The sequence below is a fragment of the Ursus americanus genome, chromosome 10, assembly GCF_024610735.1.
Source record: "Ursus americanus isolate L20-20 chromosome 10, mUrsAme1.1.p, whole genome shotgun sequence".
Lineage (NCBI taxonomy): Eukaryota > Metazoa > Chordata > Mammalia > Carnivora > Ursidae > Ursus > Ursus americanus.
The window spans coordinates 76,803,500-76,818,007 of record NC_142136.1 but is presented as its reverse complement, the minus strand read 5'-3'; the positions used below and the strand labels follow the sequence as shown (position 1 = coordinate 76,818,007).

General features: G+C 36.0%; 1 protein-coding gene across 3 annotated transcripts in view; it reads left to right on the top strand.

The window, feature by feature from the left end:
- Positions 1 to 291: 291 nt before the first annotated feature.
- The window catches only part of IFT88 (intraflagellar transport 88), a 145,464-nt gene continuing 131,247 nt past the window's right edge, over positions 292 to 14,508 (top strand). For all 3 annotated transcript variants that reach the window (XM_045797132.2, XM_045797130.2, XM_045797129.2), the window contains exons 1-3: positions 292 to 467; positions 4,890 to 4,985; positions 9,249 to 9,311. In XM_045797132.2, the coding sequence (XP_045653088.2) occupies positions 4,896 to 4,985; positions 9,249 to 9,311 (153 nt within the window). In that variant the 5' untranslated portion in view covers positions 292 to 467; positions 4,890 to 4,895. The remainder of the gene's footprint in view (positions 468 to 4,889; positions 4,986 to 9,248; positions 9,312 to 14,508) is intronic.

Sequence of the window (14,508 nt, the reverse complement as noted above, 5' to 3'; positions counted from 1 at the left end):
CAGGAAACTCGGGCTCTCAAGCTCACATCAGTGTGATGGCTACCAGAGATATTTCATAGTAACCTAGTATCATCCCCGGGCAATCTTTCTGGCTGAGCTCATCAGGATTTATAAACTGTCAAGTTACTTTCCTTCGCACTCCAAATAGAGACCGCGCACTTGGTACCCCTACCTGCCCCGGACACACACAGGCTGCGCCCGCCTCCACTCGCGTTCAGCTCTGGTCCGGCCACGCCCGACCACGCCCGGCCACGCCCCCGCCCGGCCACACTCCTCTCCAGCCCCCCCATCTCTCCCGCCAACTCCGCTCTGGCGCGGAGGATTGTGGGAGCCGCTTCCTTGGATTCCTCGCGTGGCAACGACTTGGGCGCCGCGCTCTGGCCTACGCGGGCTCTTGGTAGATTTCTGGAGAAAGCCGTGTCGTACCCCTCTAGACTCGCGGTCGCCCTGCTCCCCCTCGCCGCGAGGTAGGAGAAGGGCCTGGGGCAAGGAGCGCCTCGGGCCGGCGCGGGCGGCGAGGTGGCGGGCCCGCGGCGGGTGGTCGTCCCCAGGCAGGGCCCTTGGCGGCACGCCCCCGCGCAGGTCCCAGAGGCGCCGCGCCGCGGGGCGGGGGTTTGGTTTGCGGAGGGGCTCTGCCTGCCCACCGGCACTTCCTTCCGCCCGTCTGCGGCTGGACGCGGCCTGCAGGCCCCACGTCTGTCCACACTGAAACGCGGGCGTTGGTTCGCCGGCGTTGATCCCTGTAGCTGGCTAGTTTGTGTTAACTCCTTTAGGTGGGGCGGGCAGTGCTGCTCCTCACGGGATGGCTGTTCCAAATCACTGCAGCCGGGCAATTCGAACCCAGATGAGACCTTTACACCAGCTCTTGAATATCATAGCATACACACTGAACATTCATCTTTATTTTTGTGTGTTACGTAAAGCTTTTGAAATTTTCTAATAAAACGTTTAAGTCATGAAATACAAGGGAACACAAGAGAAGACATAAACGTGTACTCAGCCTCACAAAGATGAAACAAAATTCCAAAGACTTGAAGTATTGTTTTCCCAAGATTCTTTCTAGGGCTAAAATCCCACGGTTCCTTTTACCAAGTGGGTTTTCTGCTCGTGACTTTTTGCGGAACTACAGTAGGCATCTTGGATGTAGACTATCCAACATAGTGGCAGAGTATCATAAAAAATAAAATAACTCACATTTTTAAAAAAGATGTTACTGGCATTTAATTTATATTGAAGTAGTGTTATCCCCAAATTGTTTCAACACGAGTGGGTTGTTATGTGTATGAACTGCTTTTGAAACCTAGGGGAATCCAGAAAACCGAAGTTGTAGTATTTGCTCTGCCACCCATACTTCACTTCACCTTTCCTGGCCTCACTTTCTACATCTTTAAGATTAATTTGCTCATTAGATGTCTGTTCAGCAAAAGTCTCAGATGTAAACTAATTCCATTGTGGTTGCAACCCTGCAAGACGGATATCTAGTTCTAAAAGTTGCTTTTTTTCATGACATGCATGTAAGTTGAACTGACCGAAATAGGGCTCATAATCAGCAAGTTCTCAAAGTGTGGTTCTCAGGCCAGCATCATTAACACCACTTGGGAACTTGTTAGGAATGCACAATGTAAGGAATAGAGGGGGTGGTGATGACTCCCACCCGGGACTTAGTGAATCGCAAACTCTGCTGGTGGGGGAGTAACAATCTGAATTTTAACAAGCCCTTAGGCTTCTCAAGCATACTAAAGTTTGAGAACCACTGGTTTAGCATTCTCTGAACTAAAGCTTGGAAGTTAAAATATTTTCTATATCTTATACCAATAACTTTTTTTTTTAATTTTTATTTCTTGAAGTGTAGGTGACATGCATATCATGTTAGTTTCAGATGTGCAACCTAGTGATTTGAAATTTATATACATTACAGAATGTTCACAATAAATCTAGTTACCATCTGTCACCAAAGTTATTACAATATCATGACTATGGTCTCTATGCTGTAATTTACATCCCCATGACTTAGTTTATAACTGGGAATTTGTATACTGGTGATTTTTAATACTTTTGGTGGTATTTGGAGTGAAGATTTCTATCTGATTGACATTGTGTCTCATAGTAGTGAGTTTTCATCTCTAAAAAGTAATGAAATATTAATTCAAAAGATCTAAGTGTAGGAGCTAAAACCATAAAGCTCTTAAAAGAAAACAGGTGTAAATCTTTTTGATCTGGGATTAGGCAGTGGGTTTTTTTTTTTTTTTAGATGTGACACTAAAAGCACAAGCAACCAAGGAAAAAGTGGAGAAATTGTACATGATCAAAATTCAAAGAACACCTCAAAGGTTACTATCAAGAAAATGAAAGGACAGCACATAGAATGGGATAAAAATATTTGCAAATCAATGTGATAAGGTCTAGTATCCAGACTATATAAAAGATTTTTATAACTCAGGTAAGACAAATAACCCAATTTTTAAAAATGGGCACGGCATCTGAGCAGACATTTCACCAAAGAGATCTACAGTGGTCAATAAGTGTACGGAAAGATGCTCAACGTCATTAGTCATTAAGGAAATACAAATCAAAACCACAAAAATACCATTATATACCCATTAGAATGGCCATAATCAAAAAGACGGGCAATAACAAGTGTTGGCTAGGACATGGAGAAATTGGAACCTTCATACATTGCTGGTGGAATGTAAAATGTGCATCCACTTTGGAGTCTAGCAGCTTCTCCAAAAATTAAGCGTAGAGTTGCCATATGACCCAACAATGCCATTCCTAGGTATACACACAATAGAATTGAAAATTTATGTTCACACTAAATGTACACAAATGTTCATAGTAGTATTATTCATAATAACTATAAAGTGAAATAATCCAAATGTCCGTTAACTAATAAATAGATAAAATATTACTCAACCATAAAAAGGAATGACGTACTCATGCATGCTACAATATAGATGAACCTTGAAAACATTATGCTACGTGGAAGAAGCCAGACATAAAAGGCTACATATTTGATGATTCCATATGGAATGTCCAGAATTGGCAAATCCATAGAGACAAAGTAGATCAGAGCCATAGGCTGGGTGGAGGGAGGAATGGAGAGTAACTGCTAAAAGGGTCCCAGATTTCTTTATGGGGTGATTAAAGTGTTCTGGATAGTGGTGGTTGCACCACCTCGCGAATATACTAAAAACCACTGAATTGTACACCTTAAAAAGGTAAATTTTATGGTATGTCAATTATATAAAAATTAATAATTAATATTAATTAATTTTGTATTTCACATAAAACATTTTTAAAGGTTACAAGTAGCCATATAGGTTTGGCATTATACTGAGCAATAAGATTAAGCTGAAATTTTTGTTGGAATTTTATGGGACACTTGAAATTGTACAAGATTTAAAGAAAATATGTATTTTAAGATAAAGTAGTTCAGTACTACATTTCTTGGGTAGCTAGCCTGCCCCCTCCTTGAAATTGCCTAAAATATTTCTCAGTTTGAATGATTACTTGTCTGAGAATTCTTCCTGAATTCTCTAGTAATTACTGCATTTACTTACAGTGTATGTATACAGTAATTATATTTTCCCCACACTTCTATTTTACTTTGCTTTGACATCTGTTTTATTCTGTCTTGCATTTTTTCCTCAACATTTTATTATGGAAATTTTCAAATGTACAGGAAAGCTTAAAGAATTTTATAGTGAACATCATACTTGCTACATAGATTCTATCATTAACATTTTTCTATACTTGTCTTATCACAAACCTATTCACTTATCCATGTTATTTTTATGCACATCAAACTAAATTACAGATATTAGGCTTTCCCTTAAATACTTAGGTATGCATATTAATTTAGTTTGATATTTATTTATTGATATTTTTTTTTCAAGAAAAAAATGTACGATGGAAAGAAAATTTTCAAGTATGCATTTGTTGAGTTTTTGCAAGTGTGTATACCTGTATAACCCAAACCCCTCTCAGGATATAGAATATTTATCACCGTAGAAAATTCTATAATCATGCACTTTTCCATTCAGTCTCTAGTCCCAAGGCCTAAAAAGCAAACACTGTTCTGATTGTTTTCCACAATAGTTTTGCCTGCCCTAGAATTTTAAATCAATAAAACAACACATAAGGTACAGTTTTGTGAAGCTTATTTCACTCAACATAATTCTTCCATATTTTATGGAAGATTTCCATATAATATGTGTCATCAGTGCATTATTTTTTATTGCTGAATAATACTTGATTGCATAAATATGCCATATTTGCTTGTCCATTCTGTTGATAGGCACCTGGTCTGTTTCTAGTTTTTGACTATAAAGAATAAAGCTCCTGTGAACATTCTTATATACTTTTGTGGATCAATGTTTTTATTACTCTCAGGTAAAAGTTGGAGTGGAATTGCTGGGTCATAAGAAATAAATATTCATTTTATAAAACTGCCAGACTTTGTTTCCAAAATTGTACCATATTACACCCCCAAAATAGTGCATGACTAGATTACTCCATATTCTTGCTGACCTTTTGTGTTGTTGGTTTTTGAATTTAACCACTGTGGTGGTTTCTGCATCGCATTGTACTCGACATACTTCCTTCTGCACTTGATACTGAGCTCTTTGAAAAGTTAAGAGCAACCAACTGTACTCCCGAGTGCCTGTCACTGTCCTTTTAATGTAATAGGTGTGGAATAAATTTGAGATGAGAATAATAAATCAGTGTTTTGACACCTAGTTTTGAGAATTTGATATGAAAAAAATTTTAAGTCATAAAAATATATAGCAGTAAATTGGACCAGAAAGGTTGTTAAGTAGTTATATTTTATTTCAATTAAGAATTCTTTCATATACCGAGAACATGTTTATACTGCCAATTTTTCATAGGTACAAATGATGCAAAATGTACACCTGGCCCCAGAGACAGATGAAGATGATCTTTATTCTGGTTATAATGACTACAATCCAACCTATGATACTGAGGTAAAAAAGAAAAATCTAGTTTTTTATGTTGGTCTTTGCTAACCAGCTGGTTCATGAAAACTTTGGATTTGAATGTTATGCTTTATTATGCTTTAGATTAAATAAACTGGTTAAAAGCCTAGAAAAGTGCTATTACTGAAGTCTGTACTAACTTCTAATAATACTAATTTTAGCAAAAGAGAAAATCATGAGAAAGGTTATATAAACAAATTGGGATCAATTATATACTTGTGTTTTCCAGCACTAGCTATCTGAATGTGTAAGTAAAAAGATTTAAATCACTTGACCTATCTAAAACCATTTTTTTAAATGCTATAAATTTGAAATGTATAGTGATTTTTTTCTTTTAATTAAATTGTATGAGTATTTTTATAGAAAACTTAGGAAATAGAAACAAGTGTAAAGAAAAATTAAAATCACAGAAAGTCATCATCTAGAAATAAATGTTAACTAACATATAATGCTTATCTCACTAAACATTTCCCTATGTAAATTTATGTGTATCTCTATATATTTTTGGATAAAATGGTATCATTTATCATCCATTTATGTCAACAAATCTATATCTACTTAAACTAAAAGATGAAACTGTTATTAAGACAAATATTTGAATTTTTTTTTTAAGATTTATTTATTTATTTGACAGAGAGAGAGACAGCCAGCGAGAGGGAACACAGGCAGGGGGAGTGGGAGAGGAAGAAGCAGGCTCCCAGTGGAGGAGCCTGAAGGGGGGCTCGATCCCAGGACCCTGGGATCACGCCCTGAGCCAAAGGCAGACGCTTAACGACTGAGCCACCCAGGTGCCCCCAAATATTTGAATTTTTAAAAAAATATTTGAATATTTTAAATCTTATATTGTGAGAGTTAGAATTTACAAACTGTAAAACAAAACAAAACTTTTTTATAAAGTTACCTTGAATTAGTGCATGAAAAAAGTAAGGGTGACGGATATGGTTGTTAATTTTTTTGCTAGTATATAATAGTCAAATACTAGCATTTATAGGACTTTATATGAATTTAAGAAATCTTGTTCTGGAGTTTTTTCATATAGCTCTTAGTAATTTTTCAATTGTTTTTTCCTCTGGAGAAAAATGGTAGTCTGTGAATGTGAGACCTGGAAAGAAAACAAGGAAGAAAAATAGAAATCCATTCACTTACTCTATATGAAATAAAAATCTGAGATATGATCATTTGTGGAAAATTCGAAAAATACAGGACTTTGGAGAAAAATAAAACAATGTAAATCCTGTCACCCGAAGATATTAAGTATATCACTTGACATTTGCTGTATACCCGTCTTTTAATATACGCAAGTGTTTCCCTCCTTGTGTACACTGTGTATACACATAGATATGATTATATAGATTCATATTAAAACAAAGGTGTTTTCCTCATTTTGCATAGATTTTGAAAACTAATGAACTCTCCCCCTTTTCCCCAATTTTAAAATTTATATGTATAAAGAATGTACATGCTCATCGTTGGAAACAAAATTACCCATAATCCCATCACTTCAAAATAACTACTATAACATTTTGTTGCTTTTTCTTTCCTTCATGCATACATATACAGTTTTCTTTTGGCATGTTTGAAATTGAACCAGCATTTACTTTTCTGTTTGCTTTTTTACATTCAACTACATCATAAGCAATGACTCATGATACTAAGAATTTAAATACAGTGACCCTTGAACAACACAGAGTTTAGGGACACTGACTCACCTCCTTCCCCCCATGCAGTCAAAAATCCACATATAACTTTTGACTCCCCCAAAACATAACTAATAATAGCTCACTGTTGACCAGAAGGCTTACTGATAACATCATCAATTAACACATTTTGTATGGTATATATATGTCATATACTGTATACATACAATAATATCTTTTTCTTAAAACTTTCAGTATTTTTAGGTTGGATGGTTTACAAGTTATTTCAAATTGTCACAAGTCTCCAAAAAATTTCCCAATGTATTTATTGGGAAAAAATCCACGTATAAGTAGACCCACACAGTTCAAACCTGTGTTGTTCAAGGTCAGATGTATAATTTTACATGCATTTTATTGAATATGTATAGATGATTGGAACTATTTTCATATCATAGGATATTTATTTCCAGTTTTCTGCTATTGTAAATAACAACTATACAGTGAACAATTTTATGCAGAAATGATTTTCTGTAGTTTGAGCAAACATTTCCTTGGCTAGAGTCCCAGAAGTGGCATTAATAGTTCATGAATATGATCACTTTTAAAGCACCAGAGAGGGGCACCTGGGTATCTCAGTCCTTAAGCGTCTGCCTTCGGCTCAGGGTGTGATCAAGCCCTGCATTGGGCTCCCTGCTCCGCTGGAGCCTGCTTCTTCCTCTCCCACTCCCCCTGCTTGTGTTCCCTCTCTCTCTGGCTGTCTCTATCTCTGTCAAATAAATAAATAAAATCTTAATAAATAAATAAATAAAGCACCAGAAGAAACTTCCTAACTTCTCAGATCATCATAGTGTGGCTTCATTGTTTAATTCAAAGAGAATATTGAGAATGCCAGACACAAAAATAAATTCAGTAGTAAAATAAAAATGATGTTTGGTTTGCCCACAGTTTTCTTATATCTTAATTAATTGGAATAATAAGCTTCATATGTAAATGAATTAATTGGAAGTTTCAAAGATGTTCATAGGTTATGCAAGTTGGTAATAAAATCACGAACAAAGAAAAATTACAAAAGTTGTGTTAGTTTGGTATTTATAATTGCAGAGTTTGTTGGCATTTTTTAGTTTGTCATTTAGTTAGAATTCACTGAGTTGAGGGGCACCTGGGTGGCTCAGTCGTTAAGCAACTACCTTGGCTCAGGTCATGATCCCAGGGTCCTGGGATTGAGCCCCGCATTGGGCTCCCTGCTCAGCAGGAAGCCTGCTTCTCCCACTCTGACTCCCCCTGCTTGTGTTCCTCTCTCTCTGTGTCTCTCTCTGTCAAATAAATGAAATCTTTAAGAAAAAAAATAAATAATTCACTGGGTTGATTAATAAAATTTTATTTATCATTTAGGAATATTAGAAAACTTCCTTTTCCTAAGGGATCTGCCAAAGTAGTATAATTAATTATGCTGAAGGTTGCCTTTGGCTTTATACTTCATATGAAAGTTGCCTAGTTTCCATAACTCACAGAGAATTGTCTACTTATTAATTTTCTGTAGTTGATATGGAAGATAATGTTCTAAAGATTATTTAAGGTAAAAAGTAAAGAATGCTTGGACATAATAAAATTACATTTAAAGTGCATTTTATTAACATCCTGGTTATATAAACATTTTACTTTAATTGCAATGGTTTTAAAAGTTAATTGATAGTGACTTTTTAAAAATAGTGACTTTTTAAAAATTTTTAACATTCAGCAAGTACATTTTTGTGGGAAGTATACTGAAATAAATCAGAGGAGAGTCTGACAGTTGCCCATAACATCTGTATGAAGGGTTAGAGCCAGAGTTTGTGTTGGTGAAGGAGTAAGAAATAAAGGCTGGTTAGAAGGTTGGTGGTTGGCAAGCCTGGGTGCTTTTGAGTGAGTCTAAAAATGGCATTTGTTCTGGAAACCCAGGAACATTTCTGTCTTGCTCTTGACTAATACTGCTTTCCTCACCTTTCCTGATGAAGAATTTGAGGACATGCAGGAATCAGCAATGCATAATAACATTTTATTTCAACTGAGGCTTTGGTTCCAAATGGGACAGCAGGTTGAACACTGTGGAGCCTTCTGTTTGCTCACCTCCAGTCTGAATTCCAGACTTTACTTTTGCAGTGAAATGAAATGTCCTAAGGCTTTTTCAAGATGGGGCTAGTAACCATGGTCCCAGCATATGTGGAGGGAAGGGAGGGAGAGAGGACAAAGAGAAAGAGGAAGAGAAGGAGATGTGGTTCTCTGCTCTTACTGCTCTAGCTATTTGGAAGAAGGAAACAGAAGAAAGGCCATATCCTGTGTACTTGATCTTTTAACCAGGCAGAATGATACCACGCATTTAAACAGTGGCTAATAAAATACCCTTACAGTTGATTGACATTACCAGTACTCTTCTTCTTAGACAAGGAAGGAACCTTGATATTTGGTAGTGTGAGGGGGGAACTTTGAGGGCAGGAATCCTTGAGCCACTACCTGGATATCAACAGATGGGGTAAGATGAATTATAGAGGATCATGAATACCAAACAGAAGACATTAAACTTGTTTTTTTTAATTCTCACTTCATGTTGAATGTTAAATTTGCCTTTTCATTTTAGGAATTAGAGAATGACACAGCTTTTCAGCAAGCAGTGAGAACTAGTCATGGCAGAAGACCTCCAGTAAGTGAATTTTTTTGTTGTTGTGGTAAAAAAACACATAACATAAAATTTGCCATCTTAATCATTTTTTATTTTATTTTTTAATTCCAGTTGTTAGTACAGTGTTATATTAGTTTCAGGTGTAGCATGTAGTGAATCAACAATTCCATTTATCACCCGGTGCTCATCACAGCAAGTGCCCCCATTAATCCCCATCACCTATTTCACCTGTCCCTCCACCCACCTCCCCTCTGGTAACCATCAGTTTGTTCTCTATAGCTAAGAGTCTGTTTCTTGATTTGTCTTTCTTTTTTTTTCCTTTTGCTTGTTTGTTTTGTTTCATAAATTCCACATATGAGTGAAATCAAATGACATTTATCTTTCCCTTTCTTACTTTGCTTAGCATTATACTCCCTAGCTCCATCCATTTCCTTGCAAATGGCAAGATTTCATTCCTTTTTATGGATGAATAATTTTCCATTGTGTGTGTGTGTGTATGTATGTATGTATGTATCACCTCTTCTTTATCCATTCATGGATATCAATCGATGGACACTTGGGCTGCTTCCATAATTTGGCTATTGTAAATGATGCTATTGTAAACATGAATCCCTTTGAATTAGTGTTTTTGTATTTTTTGGGTAAATACTCAGTAGTGTAATTGCTGGATCATAGGGTAGTTCTGTTATTAACTTCATACTGTTTTCCACAGTTGTACCAGTTTGCATTCCCACTAACAGTGCAGGAGTGTTTCTTTTTCTCCACATCCTCGCCAACACCTGTTATTTCTTGTGTTGTTGATTTTAGCCACTCTGACAGGTGTGAGGTGGTAGCTCATTGTAGTTTTGATTTGCCTTTCCCTGATGGTAAGTGATGATGAGCATCTTTTCATGTGTCTGTTGGCCATCTGGAGGTCTTCTCTGGAGAAATGTCTGTTCATGTCTTCTGTCCATTTTTTAAACTGGATTATTTGTTTTTTGGGTGTTGAGTTTTATAAGTTCTTTATATATTTTGGATAGTAAACCTTTATTGGATAGGTCATTTGCAGATATCTTCTCCCCTTCCATAGGCTGCCTTTTAATTTTTTAGATTGTTTCCTTTGCTGTGTAGAAGCTTTTTATTTTGATGTAGTCCCAGTAGTTTATTTTTGCTTTAATTTCCCTTGCCTCAGGGGACCAATCTAGAAAAAAGTTATTATGGCCAATGCCAGAGAAATTACTGCTTGTGCTTTCTTCAAGGACTTCTGTGGTTTCAGATGTCACATTTAGGTTTTTAATCCATTTTGAGTTTATTTCATGTATGGTGAAAGAGAATGGTCCACTTTTATCCTTTTGCATGTGTCTGTCCAGTTTTCCCAGCACCATTTATTGAAGAGGCAGTCTTTTTCCCATTAGATATTCTTTTCCTGCTTTGTTGAAGATTAATTGACCATATAGTTGTAAGCTCACTTCTGGGTTTTCTATTCTGTTCCATTGATGTACATGTCTATTTTTGTGCCAGGACCATATTGTTTTGCTTACTAGAGCTCTGTAACATAATCTGAAGTCTGGAATTGTGATGCCTCCACCTCTGCTTTTCTTTTTCAAGATTGCTTTGGCTGTTCAGGGTCTTTTGTGCTTCCATACAAATTTTGGGATTGTTCTTGTTCTGTGAAAAATGCTGTTGGTTTTAATGGGGATTGCATTAAATGTGTAGATTGCTTTGGGTAGTATCAACATTTTAACGATATTTGTTCTTCCAGTCCATGAGCATGAATATCTTTCCATTTCTTTGTATCCTCTTCAGTTTCTTTCATCAGTGTTTGATAGTTTTCAGAGTACAGGTTTTTCACCACTTTGGTTAGGTTTATTACTAGGTATCTTATTATTTTTGGTGGGATTGTAAATGGGATTAATTCCTTAATTTTCTCTTTATGCTGCTTCATTATAGAAATGTTACAGATTTCTATATGTTGATTTTGTGTCCTGTGACTTTACTGAATTCATTTATCAGTTTTACCAGTTTTTTTATGGAGTCTTTTGGGTTTTCTATATAGAATATTGTGTCATCTGTGAATAGTGAAAGTTTCACTTCTTCCTAGCCAATTTGGATGACTTTTATTTCTTTTTGTTGTTTCATTCCTGTGACTAAGACTTCCAGAAGTGTTTAATAAAAGTGTGAGAGTGGAAATCCCTGTCTTATTTCTGACTGTAGATGAAAAGCTCTCAGTTTTTACCATTTCAGGATGATGTTAGCTGTGGGTTTGCCATATACAGCCTTTACTATGTTGAGGTATGTTTCATCTAAGCATACTCTGTTGAGGGTTTTTATCAGGAACGGATGTTACACTTTGTCAAATGCTTTTTCTTCATCTATTGGAATGGTCACATGATTTTTATCCTTTGTCTTATTGTAGTGTATCATGTCGATTGATTTGAAATATTGAACCACCCTGGCAACCCAGGAATAAATCCCACTTGATTGTGGTGAATGGTATTTTTAATGTATTATTGGATTCAGTCTGCTAGTATTTTGTTGAGAACTTTTGCATCTATGTTCCTCAGATATACTGGCTTGTAGTTCTCTTTGTTAGTGTTGCCTTTATCTGGTTTTGGTATCAAGATAATGCTGACCTGTAGAATGAATTTGGAAGTTTTCCTTCATTTTCCATTTTTAGGAATAGTTTGAGCTTTACGTGTTTGGTAGAATTTGCCTGTGAAGCCATCTGGTCCTGGAGTTTTATTCATAGGGAGTTTTTTGATTACTGATTCAATCTCTTGGCTGGCTATTGGTCTTTTCAAATTTTCTATTTCTTCCTGTTTCAGTTTTGGTAACTTACATGTTTTTAGGAATTTATCCATTTCTTCTAGGTTGTCCAATTTGTTGGTATATAGTTTTTCATAACATTCTCTTATAACTATATTTCTGTTGATTGTTATTTCTCCTCTCTCATTTGTGACTTTATTGATTTGAGTCCTTTCTCTTTTTTTCTTGATAAGCTTGGCTAGAGGTTTATCAATTTTATTAATTTTTTCAAAGAACCAGCATTGGCTTCATTGATCTGTTGTATTGTTTTTTTAGTTTCTATATCATTTATTTATGCTCTGATCTTTATTACTTCCTTCCTTCTGCTGGTTTATTCTTTGTTTATTTTTCTTTTTCTTGCTCCTTTCAGTGTAATAATAGGTTGTTTATTTGAGATTTTTTTCTTGCTTCTTGAGGTAGGCCTTTATTGCTATATACTTCTGTTTTAGAACTGCTTTTGCTGTATCCCAAAGGTTTTGGACCCTTGTATTTTCATTTCCATTTCCATTTGTTTGTATGTACTTTTTAAATTTCTTCTTTTATGTCCTTTGACCCATTCACTGTTTAGTAGCATGTTATTTAACCTCCATGTATTCATGGTCTTTCCAGAGTTTTTCTTGTTGACTTCTAGTTTTATAGCATTGCAGTCCGAAAAGGCACATGGTATGACTTCAGTCTTCTTGAATTGATTGACGCCTGTTTTGTGGCCTAATATGTGATCTGTTTTGAAGAATGTTCTGTGTGCACTTGAAAAGAATGTGTATTCTGCTCTTTTAGGATCGAATGTCCTAAATATACCTGTTAAATCATCTGTTCAAATGTGTCATGCAATACCATTGTTTCCTTGTTGATTTTATGTTTAGATGACCTATCCATTGATGTAAGTAGGGTGTTACAGTCACCTACTGTTATTGTATTATTACAGGTTAGTTCCTTTACGTTTGTTATTATGTATTTGGGTTCTCCCACGTTGGGTGTAGAAATACTTATAACTGTTACATCTTCTTGTTGGATTGTCCCCTTTATTATTACATACTGTCCCTTCTCTGTCTCTTGTTACAGTCTTTGTTTTAAAATCTAGTTTGTCTGATATAAGTATTGCTACTCTGGCTTTCTTTTGACATCCCTCTGAATGAAAAAAGTTTCTCCGTCCCCTCACTTTCAATCTGCAGGTGGCTTTAGGTCTAAAATAAAGTCTCTTGTAGGCAGCATACAGACAGGCCTTGTTTTTTAATCCATTTTGTTACCCTATGTCTTTTGATTGTTTAGTGCATTTACATTAAAAGTAATTACTGATATGTATTTATTGCTATTTTATTACTGTTTATGGTTGTTTCTGAAGATTCTTCTCTGATCCTTTTTCTGTCTTTCTCTGTTTCATGGCTTGCCGATTTTCTTTAGTGATATATTTGTATTTCTTTCTCTTTGTTCTTTCCATATTTATTAGTTTTTGATTTGTGGTTACCATTAGGTTTGTCCATAGCATCTTCTGCATATAGCCATCTATATTAAGTTGATGGTTGTTTGAGTTTGAACCCATTCTTCACTCCTGTCCTCCCCATGTTTTAGGTATATGATGTCATATTTTACATCCTTTTATTTTGTGAGTTCCTTGACTGATTTTTTTTTTATATAAAATAATCATTTTCACTGCTTTTGTTTCCTACTTTCTTACTTGTTACTTTCGGTCTTTCCTTTCCACTCAAAGAATCCCCTTTAACATTTCTTGCAGGGCTGGTTTAGTGGTCATGGACTCCTTAGTTTTTGTTTGTCTGGGAAACTCTTTATCTCTCCTCCTATTCTGAATGATAGCCTGGCTCGATAGAGTATCTTGTCTGAAAATTTTTCCCACTCAGCACTTTGAATGTATCATGTCACTCCCTTCTGGCTTGGAAAGTGTCTGCTGAAAAATCTCTGGCTAGCCTAATGGATTTTCCCTCATAAATTGCTATCTCCTTTTGTCTTGCTGCTTTTAATATTTTCTTCTTTATCACTATATTTTGCCATCTTAATTACAGTATATCTTGGTATGGATCTGCTTTTGTCAATTTTGATGGGGGTTCTGTGTGCCTCCTGGATCTGGATATCTGTCTTCTTCTCCAGATTAGGGAAGCTTTCAGCTATTATTTCTTCAAATAAATGTTCTGCCCCCTTTTCTCTCTCTTTTCTTCTGGGACTTCTATAATACGGATGTTACTACATTTGGTGGAGTCACTGAGTTCCCTAAGTCTAGTCTCCTTTTGCATAATTCTTGTTTCCTCTTTTGTTCAGCTTGGTTACTCTCCACTACTCTGTTTTCTAGGTCATTAATTTGTTCCTCTCCTTCTTCCAGCCTGTCGTCCCTTCCACCATGCATGTTTCTCATTTCATTTATTATACTTTTACCTCTGCTTTGTTATACCTTACCTGTGTATTCAGGGTCTCATTCATGTCT